The 23,001-nt window shown below is 42.5% G+C and overlaps 2 protein-coding genes across 5 annotated transcripts; one reads left to right on the forward strand and one right to left on the reverse strand.

Annotated features, from left to right (window-relative positions):
• Positions 1-1,891: 1,891 nt before the first annotated feature.
• On the forward strand, positions 1,892-16,194 carry gucy2f (guanylate cyclase 2F, retinal). Its single transcript, XM_048981353.1, has 18 exons — positions 1,892-2,633; positions 4,064-4,365; positions 4,957-5,311; positions 6,107-6,191; positions 6,815-6,911; positions 7,058-7,186; positions 7,262-7,342; positions 8,104-8,280; positions 8,627-8,783; positions 9,112-9,261; positions 10,101-10,249; positions 10,358-10,521; positions 10,684-10,876; positions 10,980-11,154; positions 11,823-11,921; positions 12,300-12,394; positions 12,495-12,580; positions 13,563-16,194. Exons 1-18 carry the CDS (start codon positions 1,892-1,894, stop codon positions 13,645-13,647), a joined length of 3,321 nt encoding a protein of 1,106 aa, XP_048837310.1. The 3' UTR covers positions 13,648-16,194.
• A 1,408-nt stretch (positions 16,195-17,602) lies between these two features.
• serpinh1b (serpin peptidase inhibitor, clade H (heat shock protein 47), member 1b) lies at positions 17,603-21,963 on the reverse strand. 4 transcript variants are annotated; one of them, XM_048981358.1, is made up of 6 exons: positions 21,821-21,940; positions 21,030-21,073; positions 19,583-20,208; positions 19,384-19,482; positions 18,990-19,222; positions 17,603-18,617 (listed from the first exon to the last, which is right to left on the reverse strand). In XM_048981358.1, the coding sequence occupies exons 3-6, from the start codon at positions 20,160-20,162 to the stop codon at positions 18,315-18,317; spliced, it is 1,215 nt and encodes a 404-aa protein (XP_048837315.1). In that variant the 5' UTR covers positions 20,163-20,208; positions 21,030-21,073; positions 21,821-21,940; the 3' UTR covers positions 17,603-18,314. The 4 variants fall into 4 exon arrangements, with proteins under 4 accessions (XP_048837315.1, XP_048837317.1, XP_048837314.1 ...); XM_048981360.1 differs by having other exon boundaries at positions 21,030-21,553; positions 21,821-21,939; XM_048981357.1 differs by lacking the exon at positions 21,030-21,073 and having other exon boundaries at positions 21,821-21,963.
• Positions 21,964-23,001: the final 1,038 nt, after the last annotated feature.

The following is a 23,001-nucleotide window of genomic DNA, read 5'->3' on the forward strand; positions in this document are numbered from 1 at the left end:
ATTAAACTATCCATTTGTAATTATGTGCAGTTGTGTGCCGTTTTGTAGTCTTCAGATATTTTGAACGTGCTACCTGTTAACTTATTAAATGTTATCTAGAAGTATGCATAGCCAAATGGATAACTCTCAAATGAAATATATACTTTTATATGTTTAATTTGAGAGTTGTGCATTTCCAAGTCGTGTCTTTTGAGGTTCATAACTAGGCCTCCCATTAGACCAAACGGTGGTCCTGTTACTGCAGCAGTACCTAAGGCCATGTAAATTTAACACGTTTGTTTATCCTTTATCCATAATATTCCTTGTTAATGGGCAATGACAGACCTCTGCTTGAACCCCCCCTATGTAATTGCCTGGAATTGTTTTCTCATAACAAGGGGAAAAAAAGCTGACGCGTGCGATTGTAGGTGAACTCCAGGGACGTATCTGGGGAAAGCCGTTTAATTATTCCCACGCCGATTACCGTGCAATTCAATTAAACTCAGAGGCCCGTCACAATGATACAAACACATTAGTCCAATTACAGCCTCTTCCTTAGATGTGTTAATGTGCAGGGCTGTCGCCATGGTAAAAGTGCAGTTGCGCTCACTCTGTACACTTAGCTTGTGTAGCTTGTGTCTGCATCCCATGCAGAAACCAAAGCCGCTTATAAAAATGTACCTTACATAGCTTAATAATTAGTAATACTTATAGTAGAATCCTGGTGATATTAATACTGTAACAGCCGACAAGTTTGTTATAAAGGGCATCTCTGAAAACCTGAAAGATTAAATATGAATTTAATATTGTAACCCGGGTTAGTATATTGTTGCATGTTTTTAATTGATCTAGTTCCACGATCTTAATTAAATTCAGGTTTGACTCAGCTTCCTGAACAAGCGCATAAACATACAATCGTGGCAGCAAAACCGCATGTATCTTGAACAATTAAAATAAAACAACTAGTTTTAATTTTACGCATCAAAGTGTTTCTCAAACTCCGATGTTGAGTTGCAATCCTCTTACAAACAGCACAGCAAACTGACAATGGATTATGTCTATGAGTAACTATTACATGGTAGCTACAGGTTAGTTTGTAAAGTCTTCGCTACAAAGAATGTTACTTGAATGGACATTTATTTCCGTCTATTTATTGAATGATTTTTTAAAAGGCTTGGTTCTTACTTTATTATAATAGGCTAATGTGTTTATGCCAATATTGATTAAAATTCTGAGCTGACGTTTAAGTATCGTACAGGTTTCAAAACTAAAATGTAAAGAAAATATTTCTCTAATGTACTATTTCAAGATAACTTCATCGTCGTCCTGGCGAAGGTACACGACCGTGCCCATCGTGAACCGAAATAAGCAGCTCTCCAGAGTGCTGAAGTCGTCTCTCGTCGCGGCATTAGAGAGGCGACGCACATTTGCATCCCTTTGGAAGGACAGATAAGAAGATGGATCGCAGTGTCCTGAAATGCAGCACTGAAGTTAAAATTTATTTCATCCTGCTTGTTTTATTTTTCCTGTCACTTTGCACAGTTTAACATAACGCACTGTACATGTACGTGTCTGCGGAAATGGATAGGTGAACGTTTAACTTAAAAGCAGGAAAAGTAAGGAAGGAGGGGAAAAAACGATACGACTTTTTGAGAAGATGAATTACACTAACCAATAAGAGCTACAAAGGGATGGTGAGTACCATATTCCTTAAATATTTTTAAAACTAATACATTGTCAGCCTATAGTTTTGTGAGAGTAACTTTCATATTATACCCCAGACTCTCACGAAATCAAAGTACTTTTTTGGAGAGAGAGTCGTGTCTGTCTTTTAACTCATTATACTTGTCCGGAATTTCAAGGCTTTGTAGCTAACCTCAAATTTACGGCTTCCTTGGATTCAAGAAGGACAATGCAACGGATCCCCCTCAATTTCGGAGCCTTTCTGTGGGATATCTCCAACCATCCCTTTTGTCCCCATATCAGAAGAAGAAACAGTTTACGAACACTTCCATTCTGGAACTTTCTATGGCTGATGTTCACTGTAGTGATGTTTCCCCGCTGTGCGCAGTGTCAGGTCTTTAAAGTGGGCATCGTCGGGCCCTGGAACTGTGACCCCATCTATGCAAAAGCCCTACCGGGCCTAGCAGCTAAGCTTGCAGTGAGCAGGATAAAGAAGGACCTCAGCCTAGATTTAGGGTGTGACCTGGACTCCGTGATCCTCCAGGAGCCGTGTGAGACCGCGAAAGCGCTGACGGCGTTCGTACAGTACGACGGCGTCGTCCACGCATTTGCAGGGCCCACCAGCCCTGGCTATTGTGATTCAGCCGCACTTTTGGGAAAACACTGGAACAAGGCCATATTTTCTTGGGCTTGCCTTAATTACGAGCTGGACCGGCTCCAGGTTTTCCCGACGTTTGCTCGGACTTTGCCGTCACCCGGCCGGGTTCTTTTCGCCGTCCTGAAGCACTTCGGTTGGGCCAACGTGGGAATCGTCTCAGCCATGGACGACATGTGGGTGGACACTGCCAGCAAACTGGCCAGCTCTTTTAGAAGCCGGGGGCTACCTGTCGGGATAGTTTCCGCAGTCGGCAACAACTCCACCGAGACTGAAGTGACCCTGAGAAAAATCCAAGCAGCCGGAGCGATCAAAGGTAAACTGCATGCGTTTCGGTCGCATTAAGGTCAACTGCAGAAGAACGTTTGATAGCTTAGTTTTGATTTATATTATGTAAATATTGTTTGCAAATAGGATTACTAATAACTTTGTTATTGGATAAAATTCTTGGTGCTTTGCAACACATTTTTACAGCATTTTTACAGCTTTTGATTTTTTTTATGCTATTATAATGGAACGACAGTCAAGTAGCTTCTGATTAAGTGACAGTATTACCCATTGCAGTACATCCATCCACTTATCCAGTCCAGGGTCATTGAGACCAATTGTAATATAGTGGTTAAAAAATCCCACTTGTAGAAAATCTCTTGTGGTTTCTTGCATATAGGTTTGTCTCCAGGGATCATAATAGTCACTGCCAAGAATGCAAGAGGGGGATTTTTTTAGTATCTTAAGGGAGACATGCTAAGCTAACATGAAAGGCCTACTTCAAAGATGCTTTAGCTAATTAAAACAGTAATTAAGTACAGATATAACGTGGTATATTAATTTTATTTAACTTTATTTAACTATGTGTCAGTACAGGGACATATTCTTCATTCACTGCCACAATGATCCGATGCAAATGCATTTCTTAAATAACAGATGTTAATGCAGATTTGAAATTCAGTTTATTTCATATTCAGTTTGGCTGCAGTGTAGATATTGAGAAAGACTAAAAGTAATTAGCACATTTTCTGTGTATTTCTGCTTATTGTCAATTTATTTGATATTTGTTTATATTCAGGTTTTAATGTTTTATTGGGGGGTAGCATGGTGGTGCAGTGGTTAGCACTGTTGCCTCACACCTCTGGGACCCGGGTTTGAGTCTCCTCGCCTGGGTCACATGTGTGTGGAGTTTGCATGTTCTCCCCATGTCGTCGTGGGGTTTCCTCCGCGTACTCTGGTTTCCCCCCACAGTCCAAAAACATGCTGAGGCTAATTGGAGTTGCTAAATTGCCCACAGGTATGCATGTGTGAGTGAAGGGTGTGTGAGTGTGCCCTGCGATGGGCTGGCCCCCCATCCTGGGTTGTTCCCTGCCTCGTGCCCATTGCTTCCGGGATAGGCTCCGGACCCCCCGCGACCCAGTAGGATAAGCGGTTTGGAAAATGGATGGATGGATGGATGAAGAGTTAATTAAGATTGTTTAGACAGCCTTGTTTATGTCAGCATGTGTATAAATTATTAGGCATGAAAGTCTCCATTCCTCATCACCATATAAATGAAGCCCTCAGTGCCATTTGGGGCCACTTTTGAAATATCAGTGTTATTTCAGCATCAGTGTCAAGTTTGAACTCTATGCGTTTCTCTCTTCTCAAAGCTTGAAAAAATGACAGTCACGACCTGCGTCTGCATTGCAGTTGTTGTCATGTGCATCTGCGTCTGCATTGCAGTTTTTGTCATGTGCATCTGCGTCTGCATTGCAGTTGTTGTCATGTGCATGCACTCGGTGTTGATTGGCGGCGAGCAGCAAGCCTCGTTCTTGCTGAAGGCCCACGAGATGGGTCTCACGAGGGGGAGGTACGTCTTTGTGCCGTACGACACCCTGCTGTACAGCCTCCCCTATGGCAACACCTCGTACGCGCCGCTGCAGAACAGCACCAAGCTGCGCGAGGCCTACGGAGCGGTGCTAACGGTCACCGTAGCGTCCGAGCTAACGTCCTTCAACGAGGCGCTCCTGGCGGCCAGCCGCCTGGGCCAGATCGCCCTGTCACAGCAGCCTCAGCAGGTGAGGGTGGCTTGTTTTTTTCCTCTGTTGCAACAAAGAAGAAATCCACCTTTCTTCCTACCATCCTCATGTCACAAAGCTCTGAACACTATCCCACTAGGAGAAACCTGACACATACGTCATCCTAACAGATTATAGCCAGTTTACAAATGTCTGGCTTTTACGATCCATGAGTCGTCTGCGACATCTTGCCCACTCCTCTCCCAGCTCAGCCTCTACTACAGAAATCATTTTTAAGACACAGTCAACAACTGAATGAATCACCACCTATATTTTACCCTGCATTCATAAAGCAGCATCAAATCACTTTCCTAAAAGATATTTCCAGTAACGCAAGTTTTAATATCATCAGTCGATATCGGGTGTGTGTATAGTTCTTCTGTTTGGTTCTATGAAATGGTTTCCAATGGTTCTAATTCAATTTAAACTGGCTCTGTACAACATAAGATCAAGAAATAGTAGTTCAGTATTTGAAGAGTGTTGTCACTTTCAACATACTCTTGGCTGTGGAGCTGTGAAGTGCAAAAGATACAGGAAATCACTCTTTTGGTTCCGTCCAGCCTGGTTGAATCGCCTGCGTTTACATTCCAGGTTTCCCCATTTTTCGGAACAATCTACAACAGTATTTACCACATTGCCAAAGTCATGCACAATGTCCGGAAAGCAGGGGAGTGGCTGTCCGGAACCAGCCTGGCCTTCTTCTCTAGGAATATTACATTCACGGGCTTCAACCAGTACATTCAGATAGACAGCGATGGAGATGGGGTCACCAGCTACGTGGTCCTGGATACGGATGGGCAGAGCACTGAGCTCTACTCCACCTACCTGGTGGACCTGCGGGGAAACATGCTGACCTTTACTGGCAGAGCCATCAACTTCCCAGGAGGCTCCCCACCGTCTAAAGACTCCAGCTGCTGGTTTAACCCAGATGCCATCTGCACAGCAGGTGTGAGCTTTCACCTCACTCTAAGCTCATGGGAGTTTCACTTACACAAAAATGTTCTGAGGGCAGAAGGAGAAATGATTGGTTCCGAGAGATAACCAATAGGACTGTAGAGGAGATGGGTCCAAGCAAGTAGAGGAGGCGGGGCCAAGACATATGATTGGTTAGTCCTGCCTCCTCCAATTGCTTGGACCCACCTAGTTTACAAATTCCACATAACACCTCATTTTCAAGTTCCTTTCTAGACTCACTATGTGCAGGACATGTGCTTCTTGCGTGCTAATCGTTAAATAGAAATAGAATACAGAAAGGGAAGGTGAGGACCTGAATTCGCATTTACAGAAAGGTATCTTGCGGTCAGACGAACGACATCGGTGTTGACTGTAATGTCCGAACAGCAGCACGATGGTGCGATTGTAGTTTCTGTGCCCGCTGGAATGCCATGGCTAAACCCACCCAAGCTACTTTACTTACACACAGAAGAACATTACTCAACCACAATAGTTAAAAGATCTGCTTTGTACTTTCTAAATATATGTGTTCAGGATTTAAACATTATTCATTTACTATTATAACCTCATCATTATTGATTGTTGTATCACATGGGGCCTGCGACCCTGCATAAGACGAGCAGGCATAGAGGATGGATGGATGGATGGATAGAGTAATGCTTTTTCTCAGGGAAAAATCATTGATGATCATGAGGGGATCCGATGGTAAATATTGTATTCCCATTGTCTTTATTGTCTCCTATTGTGTTCATATACATGTCTTTCTGTTCTCCTTCTTGTCACCAAGGTGTGGATCTGACTTACGTCATCGTGGTCTCTGTGGTTGTCTTCATTCTAGCCATTGGCGGCATGGGTTTATCTTTATTTATAAGGTACTGTTACTGATTTGTTTTTTTTTTTCGCAGATTTCAGAACGATAACCTTGCATTGGGGCAAAAAAAATAAATCGAGAAGCGTATATTTAAACTACACATATGGCATGGATTCAAATGGAATTTCAAAAATTATATTTCCACTGCGGGGCGGCATGGTGGTGCAGTGGTTAGCACTGCTGCCTCATACCTCTGGGATCCGGGTTCGAGTCTCCGCCTGGGTCATATGTGTGTGGAGTTTGCATGTTCTCCCCATGTCGTCGTGGGGTTTCCTCCAGGTACTCCGGTTTCCCCCCACAGTCCAAAGACATGCTGAGGCTAATTGGAGTTGCTAAATTGCCCGTAGGTGTGTGTGTGAGAGTGAATGGTGCGTGAGTGTGCCCTGCGATGGACTGGCCCCCCATCCTGGGTTGTTCCCTGTCTCGTGCCCATTGCTGCCGGGATAGGCTCCGGACCCCCGTGACCCAGTAGGATAAGCAGTTTGGAAAATGGATGGATGGATGGATATTTCCACTGTTCACCCTTGTGTAGAAGGTCAACAACCCCATTCTGAAGTGTCTGCTTGCGGCTATAGTCATGTTATATTATTTAATCCTGGCATCTGTTGGATTGCATTATGACAGGAGACGAATACAGCAGATTCAGCTGGTGAAAGGGCCCAATCGAATTCTCCTGACAATAGAGGACCTTACCTTCATCAACCCTCAACTCAGCAGCAAGGCAAGTGCTTCTATACTCTATAAACAGCAAGAAAGCTCTTTGTCAGTCACTAGTTTGCTATCAGATCTGTATGTTGATAATGTCAGATGTAAAATGAAGGTTAACTCTGCATGTCGACATTTTGAAATGCGCTTTGTGTTTTATAGAAAGTAACACTAGAGGATCTCAGTGACTCGAAGAGTGTGATGGAGAGCATGAAGTCGGGAGACAGGTCGCATTCCGTACAGAGCACGACAGCAGCAACTCACGAAACAACCAATGTCGCCGTCTACGAGGTATGTAGACCCTTCCTATAATTTGGTCACTCCTATACGTCAGGATATTAACTTTTTGTAATTTCATGCCCACAGGGTGACTGGGTCTGGCTGAAAAAGTTTGAGGAGGGACAGTTCAAGGAAGTCAAGACCAGCACAACAAAGATCTTCAGAAAGGTACGGTCATAGCCGGATGCCGACAGATGGACAAGATGAAATAAATGATGGGCTCCAGGCTGAACAGAACATCCATTAGCCATATCTGTCATTTATAAAATAGGCCTGTTTCTTCAAATTGTTTCCACTTGATGTTCTCATATCGCCGAGACGATACTGGCCCCTCACACACTGCTAGAGGCACTAAGGAATGGTTTCATGAATGTCAGGAAGAATATCACAGAACGTTTATGAAAGATGCTAAAACCAGACTGTGACATAGATGTCCACCTCATTTATTCTTCAAAGATCTTTTCATTTTGAAGACTAAATCCCACTATATACAGTTCAGGAGAATGTTGCAAGGTTGCCCTTCTCCCATGTGGTATCTTTACTTTAATCCATCTATCCATTCATCTTCTAACCATGTGTCCAGGACAGGGTCACGGGGTCTTATTACATTACTAGCTCAATGGAGTTTTATTTAGACAAAGGAGGCGGGACCAGCCAATCATATGTCTTAGTCCTGCCTAATCTAGTTGCTTGGATCCACCTCCTCTACAATCTGATTGGTTATCTCTCTGAATCAATCATTTCTCCTTCTGCCCTCAGAACATTTTTGTATTAGTAAAACTCCCATGAGCCTCATGCTATATTGTTAGGGTTTTTCATATTTTTGCCCAACCCCTGTTATTCACATTCATACCTAATGTGTACAAAATATTGTCGATTCAGGTGGTTGGCCAGCTAATGTTACTACCTAATGTACCTTATTCTTCCAGATGAAGGATCTCCGCAATGAGAACGTTAACCCATTTCTGGGCTTCTTCGCGGACTGCAGCATGTTTGCCGTAGTGACAGAGCACTGTTCCCGAGGGAGTCTGCAGGACCTCCTTCGTAATGATGACGTCAAGCTGGACTGGATGTTCAAATCCTCTCTCCTCTTGGATCTCATTAAGGTTTGCTTCATCCCTTTCCGTAGAGTTTGATATCGACTGCATTCCATTCTTCAAAATAGATTCTGGACTGTACTTCTAAACCGATGGTCGGCCTATATTGTGCAGCAATGACAGAAATTCTAAGTCAGTGTTTCCCAATCTGGTCCTGGGCCCACAGACAATTCATGGAGCCGGCTGGGAGGGAGCAAAAATGTGGACTGTTTGCCAGGGAGCTGGGAGGGAGCAAAAATGTGGACTGTTTGCCAGGGAGCTGGGAGGGAGCAAAAACGTGGACTGGCTGTAGGTGCTTGAGGACTGGATCGGGAAACACTCTCCTAAGTGATAGATATTGTTTTCTGATCATTAGGGCATGAAGTACCTGCACCATAGAGAGTTTGTCCATGGGAGGCTGAAATCGCGAAACTGCGTGGTGGACGGACGTTTTGTGCTGAAAATTACAGATTATGGATATAATGAGCTCCTGGAGTCCCAAAAGGCCCCAAGGAAGGAGCCTGCAGCTGAAGGTAATAATCACAGACAAGGTCACAAGCACCATGCCAACCAAACATTGACTTTGTTTCTTAATAATTATGCGCCATATTTGTACCATTGGGATTACATTTCAATTTGACTTATTCATATTTAAAAAAACAGATTTGTTATAGTTCCCTGATGTTCTGGGACTGTAATAGCAAAGAAAAATATCTTAGCCTGAGGAGTTCTATCATTATTCAATATCTTGATCCTTTTTAAATACCGCGTATACCGAAGTGTCTAGATCTCGTGCTTTGAATGCTGCCTTTGTAACAATGTAATACAAGTCAAATGATGATGAGGGAATCTGTCCTTCAGATCTATTTTGGACTGCTCCGGAGCTCCTTAGAGACCTGGAAATGTCTCGGAAGGGGACGTACAAAGGGGATGTATATGCCTTTTCCATAATCCTCCAGGAAGTTGTTGTTCGAGGAGGTCCTTACTGCATGTTAGGCCTGAGCCCAGAAGGTAAACCCTAAGGATATATTTATTACTCTCTACAGACTTTTTGTGTTGCATTAGCGTGGTTACTGGTAGACACTATACTGTATATCCTTAAATATATACATTACTCTAAATGGATGCAATGGTACAGCTAACAAAAGATGGTGTTAAAAAACTCTTAATTCATTTAGGGCTTCTTCATTTCATTTTTGTCTAACATCACTTAAATTTACTGGAAATTGCTATTGATTTCACTGTCCCAAACATAATTTTTCTGTTTTATTTAGTGTGTTATTATATGGCAAATAATTTAGATACATCTTCTAAAAGCCTATAAAAGGTAAAAAGGCTCATCAGTAAAAATGTATGCTATAGATTGGATTGAGGCAGAGTGTTCTTCAGAGTGTCCTTCAGAGTGTTTTTCACAGTGTTCTTCAGAGTGTCCTTCAGAGTGTCCTTCAGAGTGTTCTTCAGAGTGTCCTTCAGAGTGTCTTTCAGAGTGTTCTTCAGAGTGTTCTAAAGAGTGTCCTTCAAAGTGTCCCTCAGAGTGTTCTTCAGAGTGTTCTAAAGAGTGTCCTTCAAAGTGTCCCTCAGAGTGTTCTTCAGAGTATCCTTCAAGGTGTTCTTCAGAGTATTTTTCACAGTGTTCTTCAGAGTGTTCTTCAAAGTGTTCTTCAGAGTGTTTTTCAGAGTGTTCTTCAGAGTGTCCTTCAGCATGTCCTTCAAAGTGTTCTTCAGAGTGTTCTTCAAAGTGTTCTTCAGAGTGTTCTTCAGAGTGTTCTTCAAAGTATTCTTCAGAGTGTCCTTCAGCGTGTCCTTCAAAGTGTTCTTCAGAGTGTTCTTGGTGTCCCAACTCCTGTCAGAGATCATTAGGAAGGTGAAGAAACCACCCCCAATGTGTCGGCCGACCGTGTCCCCTGACCAGGCGCCGCTGGAGTGCATCCAGCTAATGAAGCAGTGCTGGAGTGAGCAGCCTGACCGGAGGCCAGCATTTGAAGAAATCTTCAACCAGGTGAGGGGCCACGTTCCCTAACCCCAACCTGGGCCATATATGAGGCCCCCTAGTGGGTGTGGGTTCTCACAGCTGAATGGTTAATTGTCATCTGATTGTATGTCCCAGTTCAAGATAATTAATAAGGGCAAGAAGACCAACATCATTGACTCTATGCTGCGTATGCTGGAGCAGTACTCCAGCAACCTGGAGGACTTGATCAGGGAGAGGACTGAGGAACTGGAGGTGGAGAAACATAGGACTGAGAAGCTTCTTGCTGAGATGCTACCACCGTGAGTTTGTCTCACAACACCCAGAAAGATATATATCTTACTTTCATAGGTACTTTTATTATCTGTTTTAAGAGAAGACATTTTCTTACTTGGAGATAAAGGTGTAACCTTGGTGCAAAGAAGCTATACATTGCATGTAAAGCCTGGATTTTTTTGTTGAAGATCTGTTGCAGAAGCTTTGAAGACAGGGGGCACTGTGGAGCCTGAGTACTTTGACCAGGTCACCATTTACTTCAGCGACATTGTGGGCTTTACCACTATTTCATCCCTCAGCGACCCAATTGAGGTGGTTGACCTCCTCAATGACTTATACACTCTGTTTGATGCTGTGCTGTCCAACCATGACGTCTACAAGGCAAGCTGTCCCATAGCGACGAGTGACAAATGCTGGATGCATATGTTATGGGCAGGGAGTAATGTGATAGAAGGAAGGGTTACATAGACTTCTCTTCTTCCAGGTGGAGACCATCGGCGATGCTTACATGGTGGCCTCAGGTCTGCCGAAGAAGAACGGCAACAAGCATGCAGCAGAGATCGCTAACATGTCCCTGAACATCCTGAGCTCTGTGGGCTCCTTCAAGATGCGCCACATGCCCGAGGTGCCCGTCAGGATACGCATCGGCATCCACTCAGGTGAGGCCAAGCCAGCCATCTCCACGGCACTGGATGATCGGCGCCCCCAACAAGTAGCATTGGGAACGAAGAGGCTTGAAAACCCTCCATGGTTGTGATTCATAAGACTGGCAGCATTTGGTTGAATCCAGTGGCAAAGAAGATGTAGAACTGACGAGTAAAATCAAAGAGACGTGTTTGAATAGAGTCAGAGAACGGCAGACCTTGGCAGCTCCATCACCCTGGACTTCCAAGCCTCTCTTTCTCATCACTACCTGGCAGGATTTTACTGCCTCTTAGCAGGACTGGACTGGATAAAGAATTGGCCCTGGACCTCTGCCCAGACAGGCTCACCACAAATACATGAAAATGTATGGTGTCCAATATGCCACATGACCAGCCCAGGCTTGTCTCCAAGCTCAACAGCGCCTCCAGTTTCCTCAACTGTTAACTTTTGCTTTTGATTAGCCTTCTGAACACAGTATGATTCTTAGTGTTTACAAGGACACACTCATCTTTTGTGTGATTTATAAGAGAAAGCTTTCGCTGTGGCAAATTGTGGCACAGATCTTTGTTGATATCTTGTCGTCAGGACCTTCTTGGGCCCAAACCTTAACCGGAAGCCCTGTAGGTCCCACATGGTCGGCAAACGAATTAGTGTCAAGAGACAAGTGTCTGTCGTTGCTCAGGTCCCTGCGTAGCCGGCGTGGTGGGCTTGACCATGCCTCGATACTGCCTCTTTGGGGACACCGTCAACACCGCCTCTCGTATGGAATCCACCAGCTTGCGTGAGTGCCTGCCTCCCTTGAGTCACTACCATTCATTTTGACCAAATTCATGAAATCGGATCCCTCCCGAATGTTGATCCGAACAAAGGCGATCGTACGCATAAATAATTATATTATTGCTTACAGTATTGAAATGTACCTTTTTTTGATCCACATTGGATAGAATATTGCATAGAATACTGTATTTACTATACATGTGTATCAGATTCATTTTTTGAAAATAACCAACTCACCTAATTCCTTGGACAAATCTGTAAAATAATATCACGTTGAAACATGATGCTTTCCGCGCCAAAGTTTGTTTATATTATTGTTTTACAATAATGCACTACTGTAATATGATACCATTTGATTGTGTGGTGTTATTTCCTGGTCTAGCTTACAGAATCCACGTAAATATAAGCACAGTGAATATTCTGCAGACTCTGAACGAGGGCTACAAGACAGAGCTCAGGGGGAAAACAGAGCTGAAGGTAAAGCATTCACATTTATGTCTTTCTTATGCTCAAATTTTCTGGATGAAATCAAATAACGTTCTGTGTCCGACTGAAATGTTGTCTTTTTTTTGTCCAGGGCAAAGGCATTGAAGAGACATACTGGCTTGTGGGAAAATCCAGCTTCTCAAAACCACTGCCAAAGCCACCAGAAATAAAACCAGGGTAAGACCTCACAGAACTGACTGTGCCGTAAGTAATGACTGTCTGCTCGAGTTACAGATATCATGTGGGCAGTGGAGGGCATCTAGACTTACACTTATATACAAATATAAAATACGATGAGAGTACCAATGGGAGGCGGATAATTCAGGTCCAGAAAGTAGAAATCTGACCAGGTGAGTAGGCTGTGACTGTGACTCTTTATACTCAACCGGTTGGTTGAAACAAAATCTTGGTCTGGATTGTTACTTTCTGGACTTGAACTATCCACCTCCTGTTGCCAATAAAGAGTAAAACATCTAAACAAAGAATTTCCTACTGTACCGCTGGATTATATCTCAAAACAAGAATTGCTGATTTAAATTCAGTGTATACCAGTGGCCAAAGTTGTGGAAACTTTATTCAATTGTCGCTTCAGTTGCTTGTTTAATCGTCCAATGTATATTTGTCAACATTCTTTGATTTGATTGTTATAAACTTTACTGCCAATATTCTTCCATCTCCCTAAACAGTAAGGTATCACATGTTACGAATGATTTCAGCAACGAAGTGGCTTAACGAAATCATTGTTAGCCAACATTGCTGGAGGAGGGAGGGGACCGTGGTCCTCTTTGAGGAGGGGGGACCTTGATGTTGCCTGTGCGTTCTGTCCGCAGGGAAAACAATCACGGCCTGCTACCGGAGGATATAGCTAAGTACAAAGAAAGGAAAGCAGACCAAAAGCAGTGATGCTATGAGTGGGCAAAGACCGTGAGTTAGCCTTAGCATGCTGTGTTGTGTCGTGTGGGGATGTAGCTTACAGATGTCGTGACGTGTGGAGATGGTGGTTCCACGACTGGCTTTCGTGGTGCTCTGAGCGCTGCGTTTCCACCGACGGGGGGGGGGGGGGGGCTTGTTTAGGTGTGAGACACCCCCCCCCCCCCAGGGGAAATGGCAGAGGGGAGAATCTTCACCGATGACACGTGTCTTGTGCTGCACGTTGCAGGGACAACTGGCAGGAAATGGTGACGGAGGAAATCAAATCCCTGTTCCGGAAGGCCAACCGGCAAGTGGACAAGCCCAAAATTTGAGAAGGAGGAGCAGGGGGAAGGTGGAAAGCAGGAGGGCAGGTGACCATGGCATGCGGGAAGAGGACAGCTTACAACTGAGCGTTTTAATAGGATTGGCTATCTTCTCTCTAATTATGTCATAGCCTGCACTGCTAAAACGGCAGGGTAATTATTTTTAAAATAAAACAGCCAGATTGTTTTAAATGTGATATAGGCAGAAAGCATACACTTGTCCTTTTTAAGTTCAACTTGAGAAGTCTGTATATGTTGTACAAAATTAGGTTCATTCGGCCACCATGTGGCCCATATTTTTAGTAAAAAACAAATCTGGTATAGTTTCTTAGTCCTCAACATACCTATTTAGTAGTAAAGTACATTTTTATTTTTAAAAGTTATGGTGAGATTCCTTTAATCCTAGGTTCCATTTCATGAATTACATGCTACTTTCAGGTGGTAAATTCACATCCAGACGAAACCAGTCTCTGAAAGAAACCTTTTTCGTTTAATGCACAATGAACTATTTATTACTTTGAGAAACTAAACATACAGGCATAAGTATGTCCCAAAAAAGTTTAGTCTAAAAAGCTAATTTCCTTTAAAAACAGCAACTTTTTGAAGTCATTTAAACCAGTGGGCAGGGGGGCAGGAAGAGGTTGCACAAGGGAGGGATAAAAAAAAATGCCATCTGCTCCCTGAGATTGTGTTCCTCCCTGGGGAGGACACCATGCGAGATTAGCTGCAGGGGCTGGTTATTTCATTAGCTAATTAGGTTTATGTAAACAGACAGTATACTACAATTATGAAAAGAACTGATTAACAGAGGAATTGAAAGCATATTACACTTCCATTAACTTTTACACCCCCCCCCCCCTCCTGGATTTTCACCTGAATTCAGGTGTTTTTAAATTTTTGTCACACTCAGTCTTTCTGTCTATATGGGATACTGGTTAATTGGCGCCAATCAGTAAGACCTGCGCCAATTATGGAAGGGCGATGCGTCTCTTACTGAGGCTGCACTGCCTTTCAACGGCAGCAGAAGTCTAGGTTTGTCACACGACCCACTGGCACTGCAGTCTGAGACACTGTTCACTGGCTGTACCACTCAGGGTTCCTAGAAAACCGTCTCACTTTCCATGTAGCTTATTTTTCTTAATTAATTCACGGATACTTATGCGGGTGAATGTTTTCTGTTTACTTTAGAGTGGCTTGGGCTTCGATGAAGGTAATTCTAAGACTCTGTGACGAGCCTTTCCTGAAAATACTTTTGAGAAAATTGATTAATTAACGTTAATACTACCTTTTTGTGTTTAATATTGAAAACAGCTTATCGTGCTGTAAACTGGAAACACAACAGCCGATGAGAGTGGCATTACTAAAGTCTGCTGGATTTAACATGAATGGATATAGTAAGCTTGTACAGATACTGAGCAAATGAGTGCCTTATCAAGAATTTTAGCACAAAAAAATAGCATAATGAATTTGCTCTGGTGGATAATGTTTTTAAAATTAGTTCCTGACAGGAAAGGTAATGCTTAAAAAAATGTAGATGTCACTAATCCAAGTAAAGACCAAATAAACCTGGTTATTTAATTGAATGAAAAACATTGTCTAAATGATATTGAAAAGTAATGATGCATATATGCTGGTATATATGTGTGTGTCATTATTATTCTTTTCTGACTGCTTATTATTGTTTTGTTCAATTGTTTATTTTACCAAATTTCTGGATAGTGAGGCTGGAAACTATTTAAAGCAGGATTCCCCAATTCCGGTCCTTCAGGCCGAGTCTACAGCACAGTTTGCAGAATTCCCTGCTCAGACACACCTCATTCATCTCACCAGCCAATCGGCAGGCGTAGTGGGCGTGTCTAAGCAGGGGAATCTGCAAACTGTGTTACAGACTCACCCTCCAGGACCGGAATTTAGGGAACCCTGCTTTAAAACGCCTTCGTTCCCATTTGGAGTACTGTGCAGCTTCAAATGTAAATGCTAAAGCACAGATGCTGAATTGTCCCTTCCTGTCGAGTACTGAAGGAATGGGAAGTGGAATTTTGAGCTACCTCTTATTAACTTAATGATAATACAAAAAATAAGCTAATAAAACAGGTCACCAAACTCAAATTGTATGATGTTAAATGAGGCATAAATTTTGCCACAGAATCACTGTGTCATTGGCAAATCTCTCCGTAAAGGACATAAAATTCGGTGTCTTAGTGTGATACTCTAGCGTGTAACATGTTACAGCGTTAATGTCAATCTCAGTGCATTTGTGAAATATCGACCAGCCCATCAAGGATGGAATAGAGTTTCTCAGGAAGTGCAAGACAATTCTGTGAAACATTTTTCCAGCTTGTTGCCTGTTTTTGAACAATACATTTTTCCTATAACATTTTATAAACACCAGTACCTTTCCATAAAACCAGGATTCATTGCATAAAGTTAAATTAAGACCAAATAAAATCTTCTATTTTTAATACAATACTCCCTGTTATTTCAATAATACGAAAAATTCACACGAGATCACAATTACTTTGCAGTTTAATTTCCTAAACTGATAAATGCTGTGGAATACGCTGTAACTCGTGTTTCAAATTTAATAAAATGAACTGGGGTGTAGAGAACAAATTGCTTGTCACTTTGTTTTCGCTGAAAGCAAGATTGAATCAATAAATAAATATTTTGCTGTAACTTTCTCTCCAGCAGGTGGCGCTTGAAGGACACGCATAACTCACATATCAGTTTTAGACACATTTTCATATTTCCCCGATATCATGTGCTAGAGAAGATGAGAAAGAGGATTTGCATGTACAAAACATTGATTTCCTTCATTTATGGTTGATATTTATTTTAAAACTATGTTGCGTTCTATACATTTATTTCTAAATTACATATGTCTAAGTCATTGGTTGTTAAAATATCTATTAAAGATGGAAATAGTGTAAAATCCGACGTAATTTTGTGGTTCGGAATATCAGTGTCAAGATATTAATGTATTGGCGAAACTGGGATAGCGATTTCCCATACTTCAGATCCAGTAGATTCAATTTCTGAAATGGGAAATAAGAAGCATCTCTGCATGTCATGCTCTAAAAGAAGCGAAAGCAACTGGAAACGAACTAAAGGCCACACGTGTCATTGTAGTGCATTGGTCTTCTTTTCAAAATGTTGAAAAAAGGAAGAAAGAAAACGACGGCACAAAAATGGCAGAGTTACTATATTTACTGTTTCTCTCCGAGTTAACCCTGCCCTCCTGCACCTCCACGTCACATGGCGCATGCTCATCCAAGGAGATCCCATGTAACTCAGGCAGGTTTAAAAACTTTGCAAACACTGACAACAGGACTGGAGTGACCATTTGGCATACGTGGCATTTTCCCGGTGAACCGATGAGTTATTGGGTCGGAGAAAATCATCGTGGGGACCCTCAACGCCAATCGGCGGGAATTACCGTGGGTATGGATGTGCGGTGGGCTGGTCTGGGTAAAAAACCAAGGCCGATTTTTAATCCCAGTCCAATACTGACCCATAATATATAGTATAATTTTATAATAAGTTAGATCACTATCTGGCATTGTCACCCTGCCCGTGATCTTGTGTATTTGTTCAATTCTATAGAAGTAGGCTGCTTCTGTGTTTCAATTACACAATATTGCTATTGTATTATACATTGTATTATATCGCATTAGTGTCTCGTCCTGTTTCGCTATATTTTTTTTTTCTTACTTAGTTCTTAGTAGTATCACTACTACTGTGGGATTTCTCTCAAAATTCACTTGTGCTCTACAAGCCTCGATTGACGTGACAAAGTTGACTTAATTTAGTAAATATTACGTTATGTACGTTAAAATGCATCCGGAGAAGAATGGAATTGCTGTTTCATACGCTTTAGATGAGCACTTAATTGTCGTAAATTAAACCGTATATTAAAAACTTGCACAACTGCAAAAGACGCTTGAATGAACTAATACAGTACGAGTTTTTGTTTTTATGAGTTTTATTCAAAAAACAAAGATGACAGTTTTACACTGTTGCATCATTCCAACATAAGTCACGTGGCAAGAACCCTGGGTAACAACCTGAAAAAGAGTATAGAGCCCGTGGTGTACTGGATTTGCATTTTACAGAACAGTTTCAGTGCACACTGATGATGGTTAAAAACAAATGAAAGGGTCTCTATGGCATGGTGAGAACTAAACAACAGCACCACATAATCTTGTGACGTCAATGCAAAACTTTCTTTTTTTTACTTTAAACATTAAAGATATCCTCGCAAAACCTGCATGCTCCTTTTGGATGTGGATTTTTGGATTGATTGGACGATTATGGCAAAAATCAGAGAGATCATACTTAATATAAGCATGCCGGTCACATGACTTGCCAGAAAGGCATGTGGTTGTTAATTCTCATCAAGCTAGAGGTGGTTTAACGTGTCGGTGGGATTCACTGTGCAGTCATGTGACATTTTGTTTACCTTTGAGCCCAGCAGATGTAAAAGTATATTAGCTAAGCTGACTGTCAGTGAGGGTGCTTCTCACGTGTGCCTCAGGGGGGGGGGGCAGCCCCGGTAACTGGTCCATACCTAATATACTGGAATGTGCTTATGAGGTAACAGACCTACCAAAAACATTTCTATTGCCTTTTTCATACTCGATTCATGCACGGTAAAGGTTGACATCCCTGGGAAATGACTATAACTCGTCTCGCATCTTGTCACCCTTGGGTCGAACCAGCCTGCCAATGAAGAGGATGGAGTTGGTCTTGTTGTCCTTCACCATGAAGATGAATGGATGGTCTGCGTAGAAGAGCTTAGGGTTCCGGAGCTTTTCCGTGCTGAAGATGGTCGCGTCAAAGGGGTTCCCCTCCGTGTCCCACTCCAGGGCTGAAGCGTGAAAGACGTTGGACAAGTACAGGTCTTTCTTTCCAGAGATGTTGGACAGGTCGGCCTTGTTTTTATCAACTGCCTCCGTAAGGCCAAGCTGACCAAGGTGTTTCTGGGAAAACATGAAAATTTGTGTTAAAATCCTTGCGGAGATTAAATGTTTTAAAAACCACTGACTATATCCAAAACCAAGCTTTCTTTTTATGATTTCTATTATTTAGTTTCATTAGTAGTAACTAAGCTTATCAGGCAGTCATATTGTGTTATGATTCATAAAGCTAACGATATCAATGGACAATAAAAATCGCAACTCAAAGTGAGATTTCGAAGAACGGTAAAAATGAACCATCGTCAACTGGGACCATTGTCCAAGTGCAAGCTAATGAGATCCATGAGGATCGCAATGAAGTCTTCATGACAAAAGTGCAGTGATTTGAGTTGAATCGGAAGCCTTCTATTGCGGCGAGATCTTCAGATCACTTACCTGCAGGTTATGACTGACTTCCAGGCTCACTTTTGGCAGAGATACTGCCACCGCCTTCTCCTCCAACTTGCTCAGCCAAGCATCCACCTGCTTGCGAGTCAGCAGCTTCTCCAGCCTCTCTAGGGGCTCCACGTGGTACGGCATAATGAACACCATGCTGGACATCTTGTGGGCCAGAGGCATCTCCAGTACAAACAACTTGTTTTCCGTGTCTTCATGAAGTTTGTACAACCCTAAGGAATAGGTGAGCAAAAATGAGACCAAAGCCACCCATCACTTCATACCCTTCCAAGTTCTTTCTAACATGACTTAGTCCATTCTAGAATGCTGCCATTGCAGAATTATATATTTTTTAATTCTAAAGGTCAGCTAGTGACATAATTAAGGTACTTACCTGTGCGATGCATCATTGGAACAGAGATCGTAAACGAGCGAGATACCATAAAACCACGGTTGTCAACCATTTTGTGGTGGAACTTCTCATCCCAATGAGCTGTAGATTAATGTTAAAATTACAAAGGTAAGCAGACGAAATGACATCTTAAGCCCTCAATTATTTGAATGCTCAATCAGCCTTTCAAAGGGCTACTTACTTTTAAAGAACATAGCGTTGACAATCATAGCTCCGTCTGTCTTCTCCATGTCCTTGGTGATCTCCGGCAGTTTTCCATCAGTGGATTTGGATGCCCACTCGTTGATTGAGTTTATGGCGCTTCGCTTATCCCTGAAGTTGATCTTGGAGTGCTCGATGTTGTAATGCTTTTTGCTGTTCTTGACAAAGTCGTCGGCGAAGTTGACGGAGCTGGGGCCGTACAGCCTGTTGCTGATCTTCCAGGTGACATTGCGGGCTGTAGAATTGCTGACTTCAGTCAGCAGCTCGGCCAGGCCGGCATGGAGATGTTCATCTTGCACCTTGCTGGCACTGAGCACTTCCTTGACTTGGGAAGCCGTGGAAGACTTGCCCCCGAGAGCTACCAGGCCCAGAGAGGAGGCGACGACCACCGGGGAGATGAGGATGTTCTCGAGGGTCTTCTCCTTGGCCAGGTTTTGGTATAGGTTGAAGGCCAGGTTAGCGCTGTTGTCTGCTAAGGTGGCAGCATGGTTGCTAAGCTTCTTCTCGGCAGTGGCTGACGCAGCCAGCAGGCACAGAGCTACCACCTTGATCACCCACATTCTTTCGGAATCAGAATCTTCAGTGATTGAGAGCAGCAATGAAGACCTGAAAATAGGGGGGGGGGGGGGTGATAAAAACTTAACACAGTGTTCCCCTGCCCTCACGAGGGCTCCATTTTAGAATTTACTCTGCAAAAAATGGTTTTTTTTTGGATAGCTTTGAGCTGTGAAAGACCTTTGCCAACGTTTAGCCGTCCAGCTTAGGGAATAACATGTAATTATTCTGCAAACCATGCACTGCACGGCCACCGTTGGTCTGGCAGATTCCAATCAGACGTTTTGCATAACAGCCACGTCAGCAGCTGTGGAGCACTGCAAACCGGAACTATGATTCACACTTACCTGCTACCTAAACCTTATAATTTAGGCAAGCCTTGATATAATAAAATATTATATATAATATAATAACAATAATTTAATCTAAAAGGATTTTTAATTCTAACCGCTGGTGCTGGTGTTGAATTAGTGTACATCCCATGTTATCTGATTCCTTTTGCTGCCTACATTGCAGTCACTTTTATACCCTCTCTCCACGCACTGCATTCATTCATGATTTCCAGCTGGATTCCAGTTGACACATTCATGAAAATCAGTATGTTCTTATGCTATGTGAGGGAGTGTCTCTGCCACTGGAGACATGCGTATCTGCTGAAATCTCCGGCGACCAAACAGAAGCGCAAATCGTGCAGCCCGAGGCTCTCAGAAAGTCTTATTCCCCCCCCCCCCCCGTCGTGCTACCATTTGTCTTGACGACTCCTTGATTCCTTTTAACGCCAGCATTACGAACAGAGTGGGCACATGAAATAGTTACAATTGTCTGTTTTTTGTGTGGTTTGTTTCAGATTTTATTTCAGCAACATTGGATACCTTCAAAGGTTTTCATACTGATGTCAACTTTTGCGATTTTCATTCTGAAAGACAAGAGGTGCATAGAATAATGGCCACAGGGCAAGTAGAAGTACTTCAGATGGAGAAAAGGATGATAACCTTTCCTCTTTCATTCTCTTTCTGTATCGTCCCTAGTTATTTTTTTTTTAAATCATTTACAGTCCCTGAGAATGCCACATCAATGCAGTATACATGTAGCGTTATACAGTCAGACACAGAAAAGACTCTCATTGGCTAGAAGAAATCTAATGTGACTTTCTGTCCAATCAGAACTTCCACAGTGGCGAGTCATATTTCCTGTGAGAAGAGTCATGTTTCAGGGGCATCTTTCTGACCACTCCCTGCACTAAAATGCAACGATACAGTTCATTGAAAATTCTACAGAAAAAAGTCATTTGTTCCTTTAAAGTGTTGAATCCGAAGAGCAAGATCCCTTCCCTGCTTCCCGCAGAACTTGATAACTTCGACATGCTTTCGCTTGCTTGCCAGATCTAATTATATTACTAGGCAAAAATAGACAGGATGACAGTATTTTCTAAGTCACGCCTTTCACCCCCACATAACAAAGGAACAAAAAGTTGAAATGCATCAGTCAGATAGAACACATAGACCTACTTGCAATATTTGCTTGCAACTTGACAAAATTCCCATATTAGAAGGATACTCATCCGTGACATCATGGAATGTCTATGTAGATCTTACTGAACGAAAGTACATAATGCATGACATCCTGTTACTAATCTATTGAAAAAACTAAGGCAATTTCTTACCTTGATAAGCACTCCTGTCGTCTTCTGTCCCTGCCTGCTGGAATCTTGTAGGAGAAACCAGTCCTTCTGCAGGCCTATATACCGCGGGAAGGAAGATTCTGGAAGCTGGGAAAGGAATATTCAAATGAGAAACTCTCCACCAAACTTAGTTTGAGACCTCCCCCCCCCCCCCCCCACACCCCACCCAGAAATTCGGGCTCCTCTAAGTGGGCTTCAAGGTCCTAAAGCCTATTCCCTCTATCCCTGTACTCATACATCTGCTCATTATACTTGTCTTGGAAATCATGTTTATTTTTAATTAGTTTTGGTGTGCAGAGATGTTAGGATGTCAAGGGCTTGTTTTGTGTGCAGTGGTGACAGATGGATTGTTTTTTTCTGATGAGATCATTTCGGGAATCCTGCAGACACCAGCAGTGTCATCTTACGATATCTTACGTGTTTTTCGTTGACCATTGCACTTCTGCAATATAGACAGGCTCCATCACAATGTCATAAAGGAAAAATGTATATATTGCACTGGTTTTAAATGTATGAAGTTTTCTTTCAACAATTCCCTTATTCCACAGATCCCCCATCCCCCACACCCACCCCCCTTCCCAACCCAGTGCCACGTCCGCAATCCGAGCAGATCCCAGCACGTCGATGCTAGACCCAGAATGGGGGTGTCAAAATGAAAGCCATCAGTGCAAATCCTGTGGCCAGTTAATGTTCTCCCTGGGTGTTTGACATCTAAAACTCCAGAACTCTACATTTTTATATTCATATCAGAGCTTTTTGTTACATTTGGTCCATTTTGGGTATTACAGCTCTTTATTTATGTATGTAATGTTTTCTATAATGTACATTACAAGTAACATAATCTACAATTATTTTAAAATGTGAACATGTGCTTAGCTATTGGAGCCCCCCAATGAAAAATCCACACAGCATGACACTAATCTTCATCATTTTAATTTCATATTAGCTGATATTCAGCTAATGGAGACTAACGCAGCCCAGAATTATTGCCTGATTTTTCCTTCCTAATCGGTGGTATAAATCATTGTCTGCATTACATTTTTACCTTCAAACAATGAATCCAAGGATAAACTTTCTGTTCCGTTAGGAATCTTTCGTAGATTCATTAGCCATACACTTCATGGAAATATTACGTTCTTTTATAGTAAAAAAAAAAAGTACTG

The sequence above is a fragment of the Brienomyrus brachyistius genome, chromosome 17, assembly GCF_023856365.1.
Source record: "Brienomyrus brachyistius isolate T26 chromosome 17, BBRACH_0.4, whole genome shotgun sequence".
Taxonomy (NCBI): Eukaryota; Metazoa; Chordata; class Actinopteri; order Osteoglossiformes; family Mormyridae; genus Brienomyrus; species Brienomyrus brachyistius.